The sequence below is a fragment of the Littorina saxatilis genome, linkage group LG3 (genome assembly GCF_037325665.1).
Source record: "Littorina saxatilis isolate snail1 linkage group LG3, US_GU_Lsax_2.0, whole genome shotgun sequence".
NCBI classification, from domain to species: Eukaryota; Metazoa; Mollusca; class Gastropoda; order Littorinimorpha; family Littorinidae; genus Littorina; species Littorina saxatilis.
The window spans coordinates 5,423,460-5,444,681 of NC_090247.1; the positions used below are offsets into that span (position 1 = coordinate 5,423,460).

At 43.5% G+C, this 21,222-nt stretch overlaps 1 protein-coding gene across 3 annotated transcripts in view; it reads left to right on the forward strand.

The window, feature by feature from the left end:
- LOC138961438 (serine-rich adhesin for platelets-like) overlaps positions 1-21,222 on the forward strand; it is a 101,840-nt gene that overhangs the window by 72,313 nt on the left and 8,305 nt on the right. For 2 of the 3 annotated variants that reach the window (XM_070333085.1, XM_070333086.1), the window contains exons 5-16: positions 1,356-2,782; positions 3,109-3,294; positions 3,920-4,067; positions 4,730-4,887; positions 6,168-6,375; positions 7,391-8,047; positions 8,692-8,829; positions 12,276-12,713; positions 13,907-14,125; positions 18,770-18,941; positions 19,497-19,672; positions 20,930-20,975. In XM_070333085.1, coding sequence (XP_070189186.1) covers positions 1,356-2,782; positions 3,109-3,294; positions 3,920-4,067; positions 4,730-4,887; positions 6,168-6,375; positions 7,391-8,047; positions 8,692-8,829; positions 12,276-12,713; positions 13,907-14,125; positions 18,770-18,941; positions 19,497-19,672; positions 20,930-20,975 — 3,973 coding nt within the window. The remainder of the gene's footprint in view (positions 1-1,355; positions 2,783-3,108; positions 3,295-3,919; positions 4,068-4,729; positions 4,888-6,167; positions 6,376-7,390; positions 8,048-8,691; positions 8,830-12,275; positions 12,714-13,906; positions 14,126-18,769; positions 18,942-19,496; positions 19,673-20,929; positions 20,976-21,222) is intronic. The other variant, XM_070333087.1, reaches the window with a different exon arrangement.

Below are 21,222 nucleotides of genomic sequence, written 5' to 3' on the forward strand. Positions count from 1 at the left end.
AGTCAGTCTCAGTCCAAACCTGAGAACTATAAATTGAGTCCGCTCAGCCGGTGGGTACTGTCACAGCTTCTTCTTGAAGTTCCAGAGGTGTAGATGTTCGTTCGGCCCTGACAATGGCACAGAAAGGTTATTTCATCGCTTGTCGTTTTTTTTAAGTGTTCGCACTTGACTGTGCTACTTTCACTTTTTGTTTTGCGAGCCAATCAAACTCACGCGCAACCGTGACAACGCAGCGACGCGCACCGCCAAAAGCAATCGATAGCTTCCGGTGGTAAAGAAGTGCGCTCATGGCCATGCCAGCCACTATTCTATGCTGCATTCAGTCCTCAGCGCAGGTAAGCCACGAATTATGACAGGCAGCTTTATGAGCGAGCCCTTGACATGCCTGTAATTGACGCTTGATGACTGACAATGACGGTGCGCGGAGAAGTGATTCAGAAAGTTGTGAAAGGGCCGGCGGGTCGATGCGTGTTGAAAGGGGAGGGGAGGAAGGTTGGGTGTAAAAATGTCGTCTGGACTTTCAGCTTTTGAGACACGCGATTGCGTTTTAGGCCGCGCTTTGTGCTGGATTAGCGGTATTACTTTTCAGTGAGGTTAGTAGATCCGATAATCCTATGTTTGCTGCCATGTTTTCTTGGTTCGCTGGACTGAACGCAACTTTCAATAGAGCAATAATAGAAGTTTGCCAACTTTTATGACGGGCACGAAGAAACTGCACACCCCGCTAGCTCCGAGTGTTTGTGGCAGTGTACAAGTCACTGTAACAAAACAAGCGTGTCCAGCATATAACCTTGCGAGAAGTAACTTAGTGAGTAAGATAAAAAGAGGTGGCCGTGGCATATTGTGCACATGCTTACTCTCCGCGCTCCTATCAGTGCTTCACTGCTTACCACAATGGCAGGTAGTTCTACCAACTTGACCGGGTTTACCAGGTGGTCGCAACGTTTTGGCCCTGGAAAAAGACGACCAGGTACTGACTGGTGACTAGTCACTGCATATAAAACAAAACTTCTAATGATTTTGGCTTAATTTTTTTGGAGACTGAATAATAAAAAAAAAGGCTTTTTCTTTGTCAAAAAATAATACTAAAACTTGTATGTGATTGTGAATAGTTTTATGTGTCGGTACATATAGATAAATGATAGAATAATAATAATAAAATGTCTTCTCTAATCTCTAGATTGCTTCAAGCAATATCAACAACTTCAAAGTACTTGAGGAAAACTAAGCGCAAAGTAGGACGATTCCCAGAAAAAAATATCCTAGTAAGAACTTTGACATCAAGACACAATGTTCCGTGATTGTACATGTATACATATATATTTAGTTCTAAATAGTAAATTATTCTGTTTTAGATGTGATAGAGGACGAGGTTGCCAATAGCAACAGCCAGGCCCAGGAGCTCAAGTACCAGCAACAGCAGCAACAAGGACCTGTGGACACGTACCGCGACATTACCTCCTCTGCCCTCACACCCTCGTCCAAGATGGCAGAAAACGCTGAGGTAGATGACAGTGGGATTCATCACAACACCAAGTATGAAGATCTGCTCCGGCAACAGCTACAGCATAAGGATTCCCTCAATGTAAGTTTGGAAAATGAGGTGGCTTTGTCACAGAAGTCAGACCCGTCAGCGAGTGGGTCTGGTTCAAAGCGCTTGACACCTGTCGGAGACATAGACAAAGAGCCGTTTCAGGATGGGTATGCTTCTGTGTCAGTGGGTTGTGGCACCGGCGGATTTGAACCCAGCCATTCTGGGAGAAGCTCAGGGCGACACACACCACAGAACTTACTCTCAGGGTCAGCCTCAGATTTGAGGAGAGACTACGAAATGGACAGACAGTCACTGAAATCAGCTGAGTTGAACTCGGCAGGAGATGGCAACGCAGGTTCACCGAAACTTCCCTCCAGGCCTGGGAGTGAATATTCAGGCAGCCAGGGGTCTGGTCGCCCCACCCCACAGAGAGAGCTGTATGAGAACGGCAGCGGTAGTCGCCCAGGATCGGGGCTTCACACTCCCCTGGACACCAGGATCGACGATGTTCTTGGCGTTTCCGGATCTCGCTCGTCCTCCACTCGGCAAACACCGACCAGGGAAACCATCGGGGACGTGCTGGGCACTGAGGCTATCCTGGCCAGGCAGACCCCTGACAGAGAGGTAGGCTTGACCGGGTCTGCTCACTCTTCAGCCAGGAGCACACCGCAGAGAGAACCCCTATCTACCACACTGCGCGCCAGCCCTGATCGCCTGTACAGCAGTCAGGAACTGGCATCAGCCACAGAACAGCGCTTACAATCAGGAAGCCGCCCCGCCAGCCAGCAAGGTAGCGTTTCAGGCAGTCGGCCAGGAAGCGTGACAGGCAGTCGGCCCGGCAGTCGCCAGGGCAGTCAGTTATCCAGTCGCACACAGAGCCTCAACAGTCTCACCAGTGAGCAAGAACTGTCCCAGTTTTTCGAAACCAACCCCCAAGCAGCCAGGGACCCTGTGCGCACCCCGGTGAACTTTGACACCCACCCTGACGAGTCGGCCACGCTCCCTCCCATCATGCGCGACCGAGATCGCCCCGCCAGCCTCCCCCACTACTCCACCCAGTCCCCGGTGTCTGTGGACAAGCGTACGTTCACCCCCGACAGACCCTGGGCCACATCAGCAACACCGGGCGCTGGACTGGTTGAGAGCAGCTTCCAGCAAGATCTGTTCACTAGACCGTCCAAGTCTTCAGCTTCGTCCAGAGCCAGCAGCAGAACTATCACACCGGTACCCACTGGTGTCGACAAAGAGGTGAGAGGATTGACAGTTTTATTAGCATTTGATTTCTTAATGGTTACAATTCAATACAATACACATGCACACACGCACACGCATCCACACACACACACATATTTTCTCATCCCTCTCCGGACACACTTTATTATCTGAAAATTAAAAATTACATTGTGGTTGGAATATATATTATATGAAGTTTGTTCAATTAGGTTTTTTTGTATGGGGAGCGGAAGCTAACCCCATAGCCTACTAACCTCCTTTCACCTCCAGGCTTATGACCAGCGCAGGCGGAGTTTTCTACTGGTACTTATTTAGCAATTACATTTTGTGATCTTTAACAGGACAGTGAAAAAGTGCGAGACTTGGAGGATACTGTGGCAACTCTACGCAAACTTCTCAGCAGCCGGGAGCAGGAGGTCCATGAGCTGACGGCTCAGATGAGAGACCTGAAAGACATCAACCACTCCCTGAAGAAAGACCTGGAGCATGCCCGATCCAGACGCACCCCAACCCCTGGTTCTGAAGATGTAAGTTGAGAGAGAGAGAGAGAGAGAGAGAGAGAGAGACAGAGAGAGAGACAGAGACAGAGAGAGAGAGAGAGAGAGAGAGAGAGAGAGAGAGAGAGAGAGAGAGAGAGAGAGAGAGAGAGAGAGAGAGAGAGAGAGAGAGAGAGAGAGAGAGAGAGTGTGGGGGGAGGGTGTGTGTGTGTATGTGCGCGCTGGGGTGTGACTGTGAGGGAGAGAGATAGAGTGTGCGTGTGTCTGTGTGTGTGAGGGGAGGGAGCAAAAAAATGTGTAAGAGAGAGAAAAACTTCTCAGCTTCTGTTCACAATATCTGTGAATTTATTTCCATCATAGGACCCCCCACTGATTTGTGTAGGTCTTGAAATGGGGGTGGGGGGGGGGGGGGGTGGGGAATTTGGAAAGAAGTACATTGGAACACCCCCCCCCCCCCCCCCCCATCCCCATTTGAAGACCTCCACAAATCTGAGAGAATCAGTGGGGGGTCTTATGATGGAAATAAATTCACAGATATTGTGAACAGAAGCTGAGAAGTTTTAAATCCGTAGGGGTTTAAATCCGAAAGGTTTTTTTTCTGCAAGTTACATAGAGAAATGTTACTGAAAATGGCCTTTTTATTTTTCCTTTTCAGATGGAACGTCAATATCAACAACTGCTTCAAGAAAAAAACTTCCTGGCAGGCGAAGTGGTAAAACTCAGGGATCAGCTTGAGACGCTGAGAGGCACAGGTGTCGACAGTTTTGCTAAAAACAGCTCAACAGTCATGCAAAAAAGAATAGGTGTGTTGGATTTTCACAAACAATGTGCAGTGGGGTGAGAAAGAGAAAGAAAGACAGAGACAGGGCCTGTGTATGTCTATGTCAGAGACAGGGCCTGTGCATGTCTATGTCTGAGACAGGGCCTGTGTATGTCTATGTCAGAGACAGGGCCTGTGTATGTCTATGTCAGAGACAGGGCCTGTGTATGTCTATGTCAGAGACATGGCCTGTGTATGTCTATGTCAGAGACGGCCTGTGTATGTCTATGTCAGAGACAGGGCCTGTGTATGTCTATGTCAGAGACGGGGCCTGTGTATGTCTATGTCTCATCAGCTTCAGGTGATGAGGGGGGGGGGGGGGGGGGGGGGGGGATGCAAAATTACTCTGTGCTAGCACATGAAAACAGTGTGTGATTGGATCATGCAACAATAAAAACAAATTAATCACAAGATTTAATTGTTGTATCGTACTAACAAGGGGGTGGGGAAACAAAATAACTAGCTAACACACGCAAACTGTTTGTGGGGTCAGAACATGTAGTAAAATTAGGCACACACACACAAATTAGAAATTTAATGCCAAGATTTAATTGCTGGATGGTCTAAACAGTGTTCTCTTGCACTTGCAGCAGGTACCACTGTCTGTGAAAAGCATTAAAGCAAATTATCATTGTTTTTCTGCAGAGGAACTAGAGTCCCACATTCGTGACATACGACACTCCAGTGACTCTGCGGCAAAAAAGTTCATGCGAGCAGAGCTTCGCATCAAAGAGCTGACAGAGGAGAACGACAAACTGCGTTCAACGGCTACACTGCATGTCCAAGACTTGCAGGATGAGAGGGTATGTTTTGTAGAAAGTGATGTATAATACACTTTGTTTGCCTTCCATTTATTTTCTGGTGTGTGTAGAGAATTTGCTGCTTAAAATTATCACTGACTGCAAAAGGTTCATCAGCTGTATTGTGTTTTTGAGTCACTTGAGAAAAAGTGACTCTATGTAATCGGTCAGTGTTAGTCTGTCCGGCCGGCCGTCCGGCCGTCCGTAGACACCACCTTAACGTTGGACTTTTCTCGGAAACTATCAAAGCGATCGGGCTCATATTTTGTTTAGTCGTGACCTCCAATGACCTCTACACTTTAACGATGGTTTCGTTGACCTTTGACCTTTTTCAAGGTCACAGGTCAGCGTCAAAGGAAAAATTAGACATTTTATATCTTTTCTCGGAAACTATCAAAGCGATCGGGCTCATATTTTGTTTAGTCGTGACCTCCAATGACCTCTACACTTTAACGATGGTTTCGTTGACCTTTGACCTTTTTCAAGGTCACAGGTCAGCGTCAAAGGAAAAATTAGACATTTTATATCTTTGACAAAGTTCATCGGATGTGATTGAAACTTTGTAGGATTATTCTTTACATCAAAGTATTTACATCTGTAGCCTTTTACGAACGTTATCAGAAAAACAAGGGAGATAACTAGCCTTTTCTGTTCGGCAACACACAACTTAACGTTGGGCTTTTCTCGGAAACTATAAAAGTGACTGGGCTCAAATTTTATGTGAACGTGACTCATTGTGTTGTGAATAGCAATTTCTTCCTGTCCATCTGATGCCTCATATAATATTCAGAACTGCGAAAGTGACTCGATCGAGCGTTTGCTCTTCTTGTTGTGTGGCATAAGTGTAATGCATTTATAATTATAGCTACGTGCATATATCCACATTGATTTGTAATGTTTGCATTTGATGTTGTTGTCTTATTTTTTGGTGATGAACATGCCACACTTTGAGGCTCATCTTGCGAGGCCACGCAAAAAAGGTTCTACACATGATAAAGCTGACAAGAAAATAACACAATGGAAGGATACTGTTATGTTAATTTGCCTGGATCAGTTCTTTATTAGGTGTTTTGTACAGCGCAGAGAGCACAGAATAATTCATTATTGGACGCTATGTAGCAATTCATAATTTTTATGAACCCTATTCGGATTGCATTGCTTCACATAAAGATAAATTAACGCGCTCATATGCGGTCAACACATGTCCAGAAAGAGTTAATATTATACAATGTATGTACAAAGGGTTTTGCTTGGATATATTTTGTAAATTCTCTCCACTTCAGGGTGTGCGATACAGTGATCGACGCCTGCAGATAGAAATTCAGCAACTGAGGGAGGATGTTCTAACGCTGCGAGACAGGAACTACACACTGCAGGAAGACAACCTAAAACTCAAAGAGGGGAGAGAAACCAGGGCAGTGGACTTCAGGAGCAGGGAATTACTCAAAGATTTGCCAGGGAGAGCTTCATTGTCATCCAGTCTTCGCTCAGGTACTCCTTCAGCAGCCATGATGTGCAAGTAGTTGGTAGTGGACATCACTGGGAGGGCTATTTAAGGAAGGGGGGGATGGTGGTGTGATTCTTTCTTCTTCTTCTTCTTCTTCTTCTTCTTCTTCTTCTGCGTTCATAGGCTGAAACTCCCACATACACTCATGTTTTTTGCACGAGTGGGTTTTTACGTGTATGACCAATTTAACCCTGCCATTTAGGCAGCCATACGGTGCTTTCAGGGGAAGTATGCTGGGTATTTTTGTGTTTCTATAACTCACCGAACTCTGAGATGGGTTACAGGATCTTTCCCGTGAGCGCTTGGTCTTGTCCTGCTTGTGTGTACAAATAAAGGGGGATAAGGCACTAGCAGGTCGGCACTAGCAGGTCTGCACATAAGTTGATAGGAAAAATCTGCACCTGTAACCTACTAGGCACTACCGGGATTTGAATCCATGACCTACGGCTTGGGAGGCCGGCGTCTTATTCACTTGGCCACTGCGACCATCAGTGGTGATTAATACTGGAGGGTTGCAGGAGATGAATAGTCTTAACGCGAGGCTTGAATTGGCCATGGGGTAACTTTTGACATTTGAACAAGTCTGCAATATATTTACTTTGGCAAATTTGCCCAAATAGCGATGAAAGTTTGGCAAGTATTAGGTGTCACCTGTCCCCTCACTGTGAAAAAAGTGTGGCGGCTCTTCCGAAATGCTGACAAAGTTTTCAGTGATTTGAGAGAAGTTTTGGCGTTTTGTTGACTGCTGAAGCCAAAGGATATCCTTACATCTATGTGAAGGCAATTAAGGGTATGGGGATAGTGGTGTAATAAATACTGAAAGGTTGACAAGTTGAAAAGCTTGGTGTAAGAGACTAGAATGAGTCGTAGAATAACTTTGTAAAGCTTGCATCCGTTTAGATGTATTGGAAAGCAGACTCAGAAATACAAGTTTCTCAGATAAAGCATTGAATCCTTCTAGATGTAAAACAATCACAGACTTTTCAATGCCTGTTACAGATGATGGCATTCTGCAGAGATCAGAGTCATCCCATCTTCGGGAGAGCAACCTTCAGACCACAGACCGCCATCACTCCAAGCATCTTCCACCTTCCGACCAGCTAACCTCTCCGCGACAACAATCTGCCCTACGCAGCAGACACCACGATCGAAGTTTCGGCTCTGATGGTTACTCTGCTGCACCCTCTAAAGACCCTCTTCAGCGCCCCCATGATCGACCCCATTTCGGCTCTGACCATGGCGCTCGGGATTCTCTGAGAGAAACCAGCTCCTACTCTCGATCACGGCTGGAAAACACAGACAAAGAACACAGCAGCGACCGACATGTGAAGTACGAATACGGATCTGAGCGAGCGTCGGACCTGAGAAGAACGGATCCTGGTCGCTACGATCTGCTGAGATCTCGACCTGACGGGGAGGTGTCAGAAAAGCTTCTTGCTACCGATGCCGAAAAATACGGAACTCTTTCCACGGAGAAGCTTCGTTCGTTTGATCGTGAGCGAGGGCCGATGAGAGGGGACACAAAGCTGACCATGTCGGCAGAACGCCTGAGAATTCTGGAGGAAGCGGAGCGGAACAGGGAGAGAAGAGGTCTTGCAGCGGTCAATACTGGAAGTATGCGAGCAGCGTCCGCAGACAACATCATGAGCAGTAAAGGTAAGCTTGTGTGTGTTGATAGCTCTGATGTTGCTGTAACATTTAACATGTGCAAGCACTCTTGTTTATAACTCACTTTTACTGGTAAACTGTTCACCACTAGTTTAAGAATCATGAGAAGGTAGACCTAAGAAGGTACAGGGCTATAACTTGCTCTGTCGCCATCGTCTGAAGAAAGTACACAGAAACTCAGACATTTCTGTATTGTCTGTTCTTTTTTAAATTAAACGCTGCTAGTACTAGTAGAGACTTAATCTTGGTGACCTCTTTTGAATCTGCTTCCGGTGGGTTTGAAATACATGCTTGAGTGATCAACAAGAAGAAGAAGAAGAAATACATGCTGATTTTCACAGATATTTGGAGGTCGTTAAAGGGGGAGTTCCACTGAAATAGCAGGCCTCCTGGCGCTCAACTTCCCCCGAAAAAAATTGAAGTGTGGCTAAACAACTCTGTAAGTGTACCAGAGGGTGTAAATCTTGAACAATGCTTCAGGCAAACAAATCTGACATAACAGTCAAAACTTGGTGTATCTTGGAACACTAAACAGTGAATTTATAATTGCACTGTCTTTCAATCACTGTCATTACCACCAAACACAGTTCACTGTAATTAACAAGCGGGTCTTTGGCGCTTTTCTTTCCAAGATTATTACCGCTCTGTCGGCGAGCTCTTTGGCGGGCATGGCAACGGCCCAAAAGAAGAGAAGTATTCCGCTCGTGAAGTGTCTTTTTCCCCATCTGTGTGTTCCTCCAGAACAACCTTGTCAGAGCTTTTTGCTATGGGTATGTGTTGTGGCATCCGTGGAAAAGCTTTCTTGAGCAAATCTTTTTTCAACCCCATAGATGTTCTTCCTTCCTATTACTGGTTGTAGTATTCAGGCATGAGATTTTCTAGCATTTTGAATTCTCCAGAGATCATTCTTCAGTCACCAGATTGCATAGTTTTGCACCATTTTAGTTTAAATATAAAATTTCGTGGAGGTTCGGGGGCCCTTGGGGTGGGGGAAGTTCAGGTGGGGTGTATTTTGCAGAGGGTCATCAATTCTCTCATTTTACAATTTTACAGAATTTACAATGTTATGATCTCATGCCTGGGTACTGTTTTAATTCACTATATTCTTTTCCTTTGTTTAAATGTGTGTTCGTTTTATGTTTGGGAAATTAACCTCGTTCTTTTAGGATAGATTTCAGATCTTTTGAAATAAAAATTAACATTATATATCCAGCTTAATTATCAAAGGTATTATACAATTATATTCTTTCCACTGGTGTATTTTTGTATGCATTTTTTTTTATTACAAGTGTGTTGGTAGCTTTTAAGTTCTATAAAGGGTGACTGGTTGGCAGTGCAGCTCAAAATTGCTTAGCATTGCTGTATTGATGTTGCCTTTTGCTGTAAAGTCAGTGATGCCAAGGCATTAATTATTCTGACTAGTGTGTCAATGTTATCTTCTGCGAAGTCTTCATAATCATATTGTGACATGCTTTCCTTGCTTGCTTTCTCAAGTTTCTGTGCTTATCCATCTCTCTTTGTGTATGAGGTGGGATATGAAAGGTGATGCATGGTAGTGAAGCTGAGCATTTATTTATTTTTATTCAAATATTGCACTTAGCTTGGGTCTTTTTGAGCATTGACCAAGAACCTACCTCCACTCCCCAACCCTTCAACCCCCCCCCCCCCCCACTCCAACCACCCACCTGCACCCACCCCCATTTGATACAGTTCATTCTTGTGGGAAAAATTCAAGTTTTACGCCCTCAAGGCAAAGCCATTAGGGGCATGTTCCCGGGTTTTAACCCGACTTTAGATGAGATACACAAGTGTATGCGTGTTTAGGTGGTATCAGCCATCTGCACTTATGGCAGAATGACCGAGGTCTTTTACGTGCCACTGTGGTGACACGGGGGTGGGAGATGGATACCGTCTATGGGTCTGCACATAAAGTTGACCAGTGTCCGGCCCGGCCCGGATTCGAACCAGCGACCTTTCTATCACAAGTCCCATGCTCTAGCTACCTCCTGAGCTACCCAGGCCCCCAAAACTTAATTCCAAATGTCTTAAAATGGAGGGAGTCTTTCAAGCTATCGGTAATGGATTACATAAACTTTACATCAGCAAACCTTCATTCTTGTGCCAACGTTTGCTGATATAAAGTTTAAGTAATCCATTACTGATAGCTTGGAGGTAACTTGAGATTATTTTATGTTGCATTGGTGTAGTGCACTGGTGTATTTGTGGATTGCTTTCATTTCCGGCATGCTTGAAACATCTTGTGTCTTCTCTCCTTTTGTTACGTTTAGTCAAGTTTTGACTAAATGTTTTAACATCGAGGGGGGAATCGAGACGAGGGTCGTGGTGTATGTGCGTGTGTGTGTCTGTGTGTGTGTGTGTGTGTGTGTGTAGAGCGATTCAGACTAAACTACTGGACCGATCTTTATGAAATTTGACATGAGAGTTCCTGGGTATGAAATCCCCGAACGTTTTTTTCATTCTTTTGATAAATGTCTTTGATGACGTCATATCCGGCTTTTCGTGAAAGTTGAGGCGGCACTGTCACGCCCTCATTTTTCAACCAAATTGATTGAAATTTTGGTCAAGCAGTCTTCGACGAAGCCCAGACTTCAGTATTGCATTTCAGCTTGGTGGCTTAAAAATTAATTAATGACTTTGGTCATTAAAAATCTGAAAATTGTAAAAAAAATAAAAATTTTTAAAACGATCCAAATTTACGTTCATCTTATTCTCCATCATTTTCTGATTCCAAAAACATATAAATATGTTATATTTGGATTAAAAACAAGCTCTGAAAATTAAATATATAAAAATTATTATCAAAATTAAATTGTCGAAATAAATTTTAAAACACTTTCATCTTATTCCTTGTCGGTTCCTGATTCCAAAAACATATAGATATGATATGTTTGGATTAAAAACACGCTCAGAAAGTTAAAACAAAGAGAGGTACAGAAAAGCGTGCTATCCTTCTTAGCGCAACTACTACCCCGCTCTTCTTGTCAATTTCACTGCCTTTGCCATGAGCGGTGGACTGACGATGCTACGAGTATACGGTCTTGCTGAAAAATGGCATTGCGTTCAGTTTCATTCTGTGAGTTCGACAGCTACTTGACTAAATGTTGTATTTTCGCCTTACGCGACTTGTTTAACTCTGTGGTGTGATGTAAGGGCAGGCATCCATCAAGCAGAAAAGTCATTAAAGTTTGAATCAAGTTAGGCCAAAAAAAAAAATAGTCTGTTTACGGTAACCCGACCGACCCTATTTTTTTCGCGCGACCCTAGACTTTTTTTTGGCATTTGGGAAAAAACAAAAACCTTTTGGTTTTTTTTGCAAAATAACGTAACCCTAACCCTAACCCTTTTTTGGAAAAAAAAAAAATTTCCCGACCTACCGACCCTATTTTTTTGGCCTATGTTACCGTAAACAGACCTATTTATTTTTTTTGGCCTTAAGGTTGTTGCAGAAACTTTCTGATACATGAATTTACCTTATTTTCTCTACTAATTGTGCTAGACACAGAGCATTCGAAATGTACATTTAGCTTGGCAAGTATAAGCAGACACTTGCCACACTCACTCATTGATTTTGAAAAATGTGCTGCATGATTTGAGTTGCCATTATAAATCTTAAACTCATACATTTAATAGTAAATTGTAGAATACCTTTCTCTTTTTGGATCAAATTTAGTTTCATGCTCCAAGTTCTTGTTTTGGTAACTTTGTGTGAGTTGGGAGATGATGGAGATAGGATGTTCATGATTCTAAACATAAAGTATTGAAGTTTTAAGCTGTCATAATGTCCAAGTTTGATGCACACAACCTGTCATGCATGAAATATGAACACATTTAGTCTCACATTAAGGCTTAGATCTGTAAGAGCAGACTTCTGCAGCACAGTTAAGTTCTCCCCCTTACTTCATAAACTGTTATTCTTATACAGACTGTAAGTGGAACCCCGTTTTTAGGACCTAACAAAATCTTTTAAAAATCAAGTCTTAAAATGGAGGGAGTTTTTCAAAGGTTAAATTTACAGATGTAATGAAGAGAACCTGTGAAGACTAAAGGCCATCTTGTAAGATGGGTTGGGGAGGAGGAGGAGTGTATTAACAGGGGGGGGGGGGGGGGGGGGGGTTCCAGTGCTTGCGTCAGACAGTGCTTTCATTATAAACAAAATGTTCACTGTTCCTAACTTGTAATCTCTTTCAATGTTCAGGTGATCCAAGACAACGCAAAGCAGAAGGCAACCATTCTGACGACAGTGACTCCACTGCAATTTTGATGTCCTATGATGCCAAGGCGGACATTTTCTCTGGTCAGCGAGATAAGGAGAAGATCTCCTACAGAGATCAAGAGAAAATCTCCTTCAGAGATCAAGAAAAAACCTACAGAGATCAAGAAAAAACCTACAGAGATCAAGAAAAAACCTACAGAGATCAAGAAAAAACCTACAGAGACCAAGAAAAAAGCTCGTACAGAGATCAAGAGAAAAGCTCCTACAAAGATCAAGAAAGAAGCTCGTACAGAGATCAAGAGAAAAGCTCCTACAAAGATCAAGAAAGAAGCTCCTACAGCAGGCCTCAGGACGGTTACTATGACAGACGCTATTTGCAGGAGAAGGAACAAGCCAAAAGACAACACAGGGACTACAGAGGTAAGGGGGTTGTGGGGTATACAGAGCTGCCAACTGCTACGCTTTTGACATAGCATGCTACGTTTTAAGAGCAATTGCTACGCCAAGGTAAGGATTGCTACGCTTAAACAAATAATGACAACCATGCAACTGTTCCCTCTTTTTGCAAGTCCTGGTACTGATTTCTACCTTCCACTCCGTGTGGCGGAAAAAAACCCAGGTCATAAAACATAGTCTACACTGAAAGGTGGTCCTGCAGATACTCTCTAAACGCCATTTTATGTTCCTGCATTCTCCTGAAACTTTATTAAAAATGTCTATTCTTCACCACGGAATGAGTCGCATGTCACCTTTGCATGATTTTCATATTTTTACATTTTCCTAAAGAGTTTTGTGTGCTCTATCCAGTGGTGAAAACCGTTTTAGAAAAGAGCGAAAACTGTTTGAGTTATAAGCCTGTGACTAAGGTGACCCTCACACTGTTACCAGACACTCCCCGGACTTATATTAAGTCTAGCGCAGAACCGCGCGAGGTGACATGCGACTCATTTCGTGGTGGAGGGTCACATATGGTATGACGTCTGTGTGAGTCTGTGTAAAACTGTATACATACTCCAGAACCTAGGAGCTTAATTACGGCTTTTCAAATCAGCTCATTCATGAAGAACCTAATTGAAAAGAAAACAAGTCAGCCTCTCAGAAATGTATGCTCTGTTGGTTCTGTCCGCATTGAAAAACTATCCACAGAACACTATACTTTTATCCCGCAGTTTGAAAGTAAAACCAAGAGGATTGATAGAAAAACTCATCACTCATGCATCCACCCATGAACGACAAAATAGCAACAGAATTTAAAATCTGTCATTGTTCCTCTTAATTGTCATGGTCTAATAGTAATATCATCGGTAGATTTTCTGTTAACTTGACTTGAACAGACAAACAAAGGACAGACTCGAGGCTTCTAGTTCCGACATCTTTACTCTCGAAGACGACAAGGGAAACAACTCCTGATAGAGGAGGAGCTAGCTGCAGCGTACCCTCCCATGTGTATATATGCAAAACACAAGTCTAAAACCTGGATACGGAAATGGACCTCAGTCCATCAACATTTTCCATCTTTTTTGCCAGGCTTGCCAGGTCTGTACTGAGAAGCAGATGAAAATGTGTCATTGTTAACTTCTGAAAATGGACAGAATTATAATCTTTTATGACAGATTTGCCAGGTTTGTACCGAGAAGCCAACGGAGAGGACAGCGACACAGCCACAGACATTTTGCTGAACGCAGAGCCAGGCCGGAGCAGCAACGGTCATTCTCACTCTCGTCACCGGCATCGTCGGTCATCTGTGGGAGACGACACTTCCCTCTCCTCCCCCAGTGATGTGGAGGACCCCCAGGATAGCCGACGTCGCTCCAAATCTGTGGACGCTAAAGGTATGTAGCAGAGTTTTGGGCATACTGTAAAAAAAACTAAACTTTTAAGACCCTGTTTTCTCAGACTTTTTGTTCATTATCTCAATAAATTTACCCCCATTTTAAGACCCGATTTTCTTAGGTTTTTTTTTATGTCTTAAAAGGGGAGTTCCAGTTTGTTTGTTTGTTCGTTCATGGGCTGAAACTCCCATGGCTTTTACGTGTATGGCCGTTTTTTACCCCGCCATTTAGGCAGCCATACGCCGCTTTCGGAGGAAGCATGCTGGGTATGTTCGTGTTTCTATAACCCACCGAACTCTGACATGGATTACAGGATCTTTTTCGTGCGCACTTGGTCTTGTGCTTGCGTGTACACACGGGGGTGTTCAGACACCGAGGAGAGTCTGCACACAAAGTTGACTCTGAGAAATAAATCTCTCGCCGAACGTGGGGACGAACTCACGCTGACAGCGGCCAACTGGATACAAATCCAGCGCGCTACCGACTGAGCTACATCCCCGCCGGGAGTTCCAGTGTACTCCAGATATATCTGTGGAAGTGAGGTCACATAAGAAAGAAGAGTGAACGTTTTGAGATTCATTCAGTATGAGGACAAAGCTCACACTGGGCTCAGTCTGGATATTGCTGGGTTTTTTTTTCTCTGTGTGTGCATGTACGTGTGTGTGTGTGTTTGTGAATGAATTATTTTCTTTCTTCAGAAATGAGGCGAGTTTGTTATGATACTAAGGAAACTATAGATATGCTTCTACTTCTCTTCTGTCTCTGTCTGTTTGTCTACCCGTCATTGACATTATCCACAGACATCAGCATAAAGATTTTTTAACTTTTAATTTTTATTGAATGAGGCTTTTATGATATGGAAACAACAGTTACACCTCTCCCTGTCTGTCTGACTGTCTGTTTGTCTGTCTGTCTGTCTTGTCTGTTTGTCTGTCTGTCTGCCTGTCTGTCTGTCTGTCTTGTCTGTTTGTCTGTCTGTCTTGTCTGTCTGTCTGTCTTGTCTGTCTGTCTTGTCTGTCTGTCTTGTCTGTCTGTCTTGTCTGTTTGTCTGTCTGTCCTGTCTGTCTTGTCTGTCTTGTCTGTTTGTCTGTCTGTCTTGTTTGTCTGTCTGTCTTATCTGTCTGTCTGTCTGTTTGTCCGTTTGTCTGTCTTGTCCGTTTGTCTGTCTGTCTGTTTGTCTGTCCGTTTGTCTGTCTTGTCTGTCTGTCAGTCTGTCTTGTTTGTTTGTCTGTCTGTCTGACTTGTCTGTCAGTCTGTCTATCTTGTCTGTTTGTCAGTCTGTCTTGTCTCTCTGTTTGTCTGTCTTGTCTGTCTGTCTTGTCTGTCTGTCTTTGTCTGTTTTGTCTGTTTGTCTTGTCTGTCTGTCAGTCTGTCTGTCCGTTTGTCTGTCTTGTCCGTTTGTCTGTCTGTTTGTCTGTCTGTCAGTCTGTCTGACTGTCTGTTTGTCTGTCTGTCTGTCTTGTCTGTTTGTCTGTCTGTCTGCCTGTCTCACCCAGCCCACTGCTGTCAACTCTAGCTGACCCATACCACCCCTTTGCTCCCTCCAGACCTGTGCACATCTACGGTTTCTCTGTAATTTGTCCGATTTTTATATGCAGAATACGGTGCTACGGATTTTTAATTAAAATTCCGAAATTCCGATTTAAAATTTTTTTTTCTTCTGTTTTAAGATGTTTTGACCAATTAGTCGGCCGTTGCGCTGAAAAGACGTTTTCCGATTTACCGGAAGCGCGCGTGTTCTCAGCATTGAGTCTTTGTTCTTAGACTTAGTTCGCCTAGCGTCTGCGTGGCAACTTGTGATTGAAGTGAAACATGGAAAAGAAAAAAAGAGGACTGGGTGGCCGAGTGGTAACGCACTTGCGCTCGGAAGCGAGAGGTTGCGAGTTCGACCCTGGGTCAGGGCGTTAGCAATTTTCTCCCCCCTTTCCTAACCTAGGTGGTGGGTTCAAGTGCTAGTCTTTCGGATGAGACGAAAAACTGAGGTCCCTTCGTGTACACTACATTGGGGTACGGGTGTGCACGTTAAAGATCCGACGATTGACAAAAGGGTCTTTCCTGGCAAAATTGTATAGGCATAGATAAAAATGTCCACCAAAATACCCGTGTGACTTGGAATAATAGGCCGTGAAAAGTAGGATATGCGCCGAAATGGCTGCGATCTGCTGGCCGATGTGAATGCGTGATGTATTGTGTAAAAAAATTCCATCTCACACGGCATAAATAAATCCCTGCGCCTTGAATATGTGCGCGATATAAATTGCATAAAAATTTGTTTAACAAATCCCTGCGCTTAGAACTGTACCCACGGAATACGCGCGATATAAGCCTCATATTGATTGATTGATTGAGTGCAAGATTCAGATAGTGAGGAGGAGACACCAGCTCTGTCACCAAAGAAGAAAACGGCACAACAGTGCTGGAAGTCCAGTTATTCTCAGACAACCTGGAGATCATAAAATCCAGCAAAGGAGACCTGTGTGCTTTGTGAGCAGAATTATGTAGTTGAACTGTCGTTACAGCTTACTACTGAAACATTTTAAAAACTACTGACATTTGGTTTGTTTACCACTGATGAGCGTTTTGAATGTGCACAGGTCTGTCCCTGCCGCTTTCCCTCTCCCTCTCTATCACTTCCTCACACTGCTTTTACTACACCTCCCCCCCACCTCCCCTCCCCTCCCCCTAATAACACACAAATTACTCACACTCTCACTCACCCGACCACCTCAATCCAAGCCAGACTAGTTAGCTTTTAACAGTGCCACCATTCTGGCTGTGTCAACAAGACTTTACAAGCCACGCCCCCTTTCCTTTCCACTGTGAATAGGGCTTCACTGGTACATAGCTGCCTTGGTGGCACACACACACACACACACACAGGTAGTGTGTACCTGTGGAACTAGCTGCTAGATTTGGTCAATGGAAAGGCACCAGTGAGGTTTTGTGGAACAGTGCCTGGTGATAAGTGACAGAGATCAGACTCGCTAGTGGTGTGTGTTACTACTGTGGCTGTGGGTTTAAAGCTTTCTGTAACTTTCTGGGAGCTTTGGTGGCTATTAGCCAAGAGAGTGCACTGCCTGAGAATGAAATATACTGTTGTTCTGAGGACGTCTGCTTTTGACTCGGTACCGACATGTGCGTAATGTTTTTTGACATTTTTGTGATGATTTTGTATGTGAACATTGAGTGTAGATATTTCTTAGGGTCTGCCTGTGTCAGTGTGTGTGTGTGTGTGTGTGTGTGTGTGTGTGTGTGTGTGTGTGTGTGTGTGTGTGTGTGTGTGTGTGTGTGTGTGTGTGTGTGTGTGCTGTATGTGTGTGTATGTGTGTGTGTGTGTGTGTGTGTGTGTGTTGCTGTATGTGTGTGTGTGTGTGTGTGTGTGTGTGTGTGTGTGTGTGTTTGTGTGTGTATATGTGTTTGTGTGTGTGTGTGTGTGTGTGTTGCTGTATGTGTGTGTGTGTTTCTGCCTCCCACCTTCTAGTCTGCTCCTTCTACTGATACAGTACGTACTAGGTATTAATAATATTCTTGCACTGAACAGTTACACATGGACATACTCTCAGTGATCAAACATTGTAAGGCGCAGCTCTGTACTCGGCCAACACACAGGTATGACACTTTGCAGTTATGATTGGTTGGTTCCTGGGATTGCAAACCTCATTGATTTTCATTTATGTCACAGACAAAGCAGATCAATATGTTATTGTCAGAACAACGTTCTCTGCTTAGGCCACTAATACTCTGGAGCAAGGCGAGGGCATGACTTTTGCCTGAAGTTTTGTTTTTGTTTGTGGTATTACAGTGACAACAGTGGCAGTTCTGAAGAACCAACGTTGGAAGTTGTAACAAGGCATGAACAGAACACCATTCTTACATTTTGTTTCAGTCTGTTTTGTTCCCTTTGTTCGTGTTCTGAATTAGCCGTCATTTTCATCACATTTTTCTGTACACACAATTAGGCACCTTACTGTTACTGTGGCATGCTAACATTCTTCATGCAGCAGCAGTGCATGGAGATGTTTGGAAGAATGGCAAAATTATGAATAAGCCTTTCATATCTTCTTCTTCTTCTTCTTGTCGATCACTCAGATGGATGCCTTTCATATAATATATGTTGTTTTGCCTTTTTGAGCTGGTAAAAAGAGGGCATTGCCCCATGGAGATGCACTGAAGGAGCATTCTTCACACAACTGCCAGCATATATATATAGACTTTTACAGGAAGCATAGCTATGAACCCTTGGTTTTTTGCTTTGTTGTGCAGTCTAAACGAGGATATATTGCACCATGAACAGAGTGGCATTCTTTACACAGCTTTGTTGTGCAGTCTAAAAGAGGATATATTGCACCATGAACAGAGTGGCATTCTTTACACAGCTTTGTTGTGCAGTCTAAACGAGGATATATTGCACCATGAACAGAGTGGCATTCTTTACACAGCTTCGAGCACAGAGATGTGTTTGACAAAATACAATTTTAAATCTTGTTTTGATTTTTTGAAACTATGTTTTTGCTTTTTAATGCAAACAACCAAAGGACATCATGTCATGAACATGAGACCAGAATTCAACACAGTCACATTTACAAGGGACACCACCTGCATGTGTGAAACCTTCCATAAATTTTGTTCTGCATTTTGGTGCAGGCAAAAAGAGAACGTCGCAGAGCGGCATCCTTCGCACGGCTGCCAGCACCGACATGCTGGGAGGGGGAAAGACAGTGACCCTGGCACCGGGACTCCGCAGCGTGACCCCTCAGCCTATGGCCACACAGCACAACAGGAATGCCATCATACAGCAACAAGCTGCATTGTCCAGGTGGGGTGTGTCTGTGTGTGGGGTGGGGGTGTTTGTGTGTGTGTATGTGTGGGTTTGTGTGTGTGTGTGTGTGCGCGCGTGCATGTGTAAACATGAGCATGTGCATATAAACCTCTGTGTGTGAGCATGTGTGTGTGTGTGAGCATGTGTGTGTGTTTGCACACATATATTTCCAAGTTTGTTTATTAATTTGTGTACTGTGTTGAGCATGATGAAAATAATTTGTACCAGTAATATATTGCTTTATGAACCAGCTTCAGTATTTAGAAATGTTTATGTTGTTTAAGACATTGAGTAGGGGAGGAAGGGCTTGAACAATCAATTTTCATGCTGTTTGATGGCGTATACTAATATCAGCTGGAAATGATCTTGAGTAGCAGTAGAACAGGATTGTTCTTAGTATGTTTATTTTAGATATCTGTGCTGCAAGGCACTTCAGAGCTGAGTATATCATTATCAGTGTGGTTGCAAGAATTATACTACGCTGCTCATGATCACCTTCCGGAATCTGTTATTCATTGCATAATTTCATCCTTTCTTCTTTTACCTTGTCAGTTCCCTTACACAAGGGTTACGCCCCTTTGCTCCTCGCTCACCTGGTGACGTCCGCATCGATGACGTGGTGAAGTTTTCTCGGCAAGGCGGCAAGCTGAGCCAGGGGACTGTCAAGTACGTTGGGCACCTACCTGGCCGCAGCGACGTCTACCTGGGCGTGGAGCTCTACAAGGAAGGTATGTACATGACTGTGATTGCTCTTGAATCCCTGGAAAACAGAGTATGGCTGCCCTAATGGCCTGGACAAAAACGGTGATACACATAAGAACCGTACCAGCTTGTGCAAAACAAGTGAGAGTAGGTGTTCCAGCCCATGAATGATGAAGAAGGAAAGAAAAAGAATAAAGATAGATCAAAGTTCTCATCTCGAATTCCATAGTGTGTACATTTTTTTCCAGATAGGGTTTTGGATTTAAAAAAAAAGTTGGGTGGACACTTTTAAAGAATCGTTGTTTTGATTTTATTGTGTTTGCTTGCTTGTAATAGCTCCAAATGTTGCCAGAAATCACTGAAATGCTCTAATTTATCTGAAGCTTGGCCCCCTGGGCCTGGTCCCTCAGCTTTTCTTTGGATTTTTATTTGCCCAACTTGCATCTCTTATAAAATATTAGGTATATGAAATAAGTCACAATAGAGTTATTAAAGTAAAGCAAAGTAAACTAGTCTTTGTTCTGATGCAGTTCTCTTTTAAAAGAGAAAGAGTTGTGGTTCCAGGGAGCTATAAACATCTTTTGTCCGGTTTAAACATTTATCCCACAACTCTTTTGCTAAGCACATGACTATTCAATATGCTGACGTAACAGATCCTGAGAATTAGACTATGCTGGTGGGTTGTGGAAACAAAAAAACACCCAGCACACATCTCCCGGAATTAAAATATGACTTTCTAAATGGCTGGGGGAAAACATCCACACAAGGAAAAGCCCACTGCTGTCTAGGTGTGTACTTAGGAGTTCAGGCATGAAAATTCTCCGTATTTTCCGTATTTTTGAAAAAAATAAACCGTTTTTTTTTTGTTTTGTTTTTCCCGTATTTTTCCTTTTTAATTTTTTATTTTTTATTTTTTATTTTTTTTTTTTTGGGTTTTTTCCCTAGTCATAGTTATAGTAAAATAGTTTTGGGGCCATGTTTGAATCCAATTTTAAGGCTCAGATAGCCCCAGATTGCACCAAATTGCACCCTTGAAAAAAAAAATATCCGGGGGAGCATGCCCCCGGACCCCCCTAGAAGTCTTGGCGCTACGCGCCTGCGAAACTTGGCGCTACGCGCCTTCGAATTTTGTTTTCAGTATTTTTTTTATTTTCAGTTGTCATGCCTGGAGTTGCAGCCCACAAACACAGAAGAAGAATAATAATATATCATTGGGAAAGCAGATATACAGACCTTTTGTTTGCTGCAGAATATTGTGCATTTCTTACTATTGTCTGTTTCAGAGGGAAAGCATGATGGTACTTTTGAGGACGTCAGATACTTCAAATGGTATGTGAAAAAATAAGCCAATGTTTATAGTTTTGTCTGTTGATATTTGGCTGTAAGTGTGGGTGTCTGGCTCTCTTGTCTGTTGATATTTGGCTGTAAGTGTGGGTGTCTGGCTCTCTTGTCTGTTGATATTTGGCTGTAAGTGTGGGTGTCTGGCTCTCTTGTCTGTTGATATTTGTCTGTAAGTGTGGGTGTCTGGCTCTCTTGTCTGTTGATATTTGGCTGTAAGTGTGGGTGTCTGGCTCTC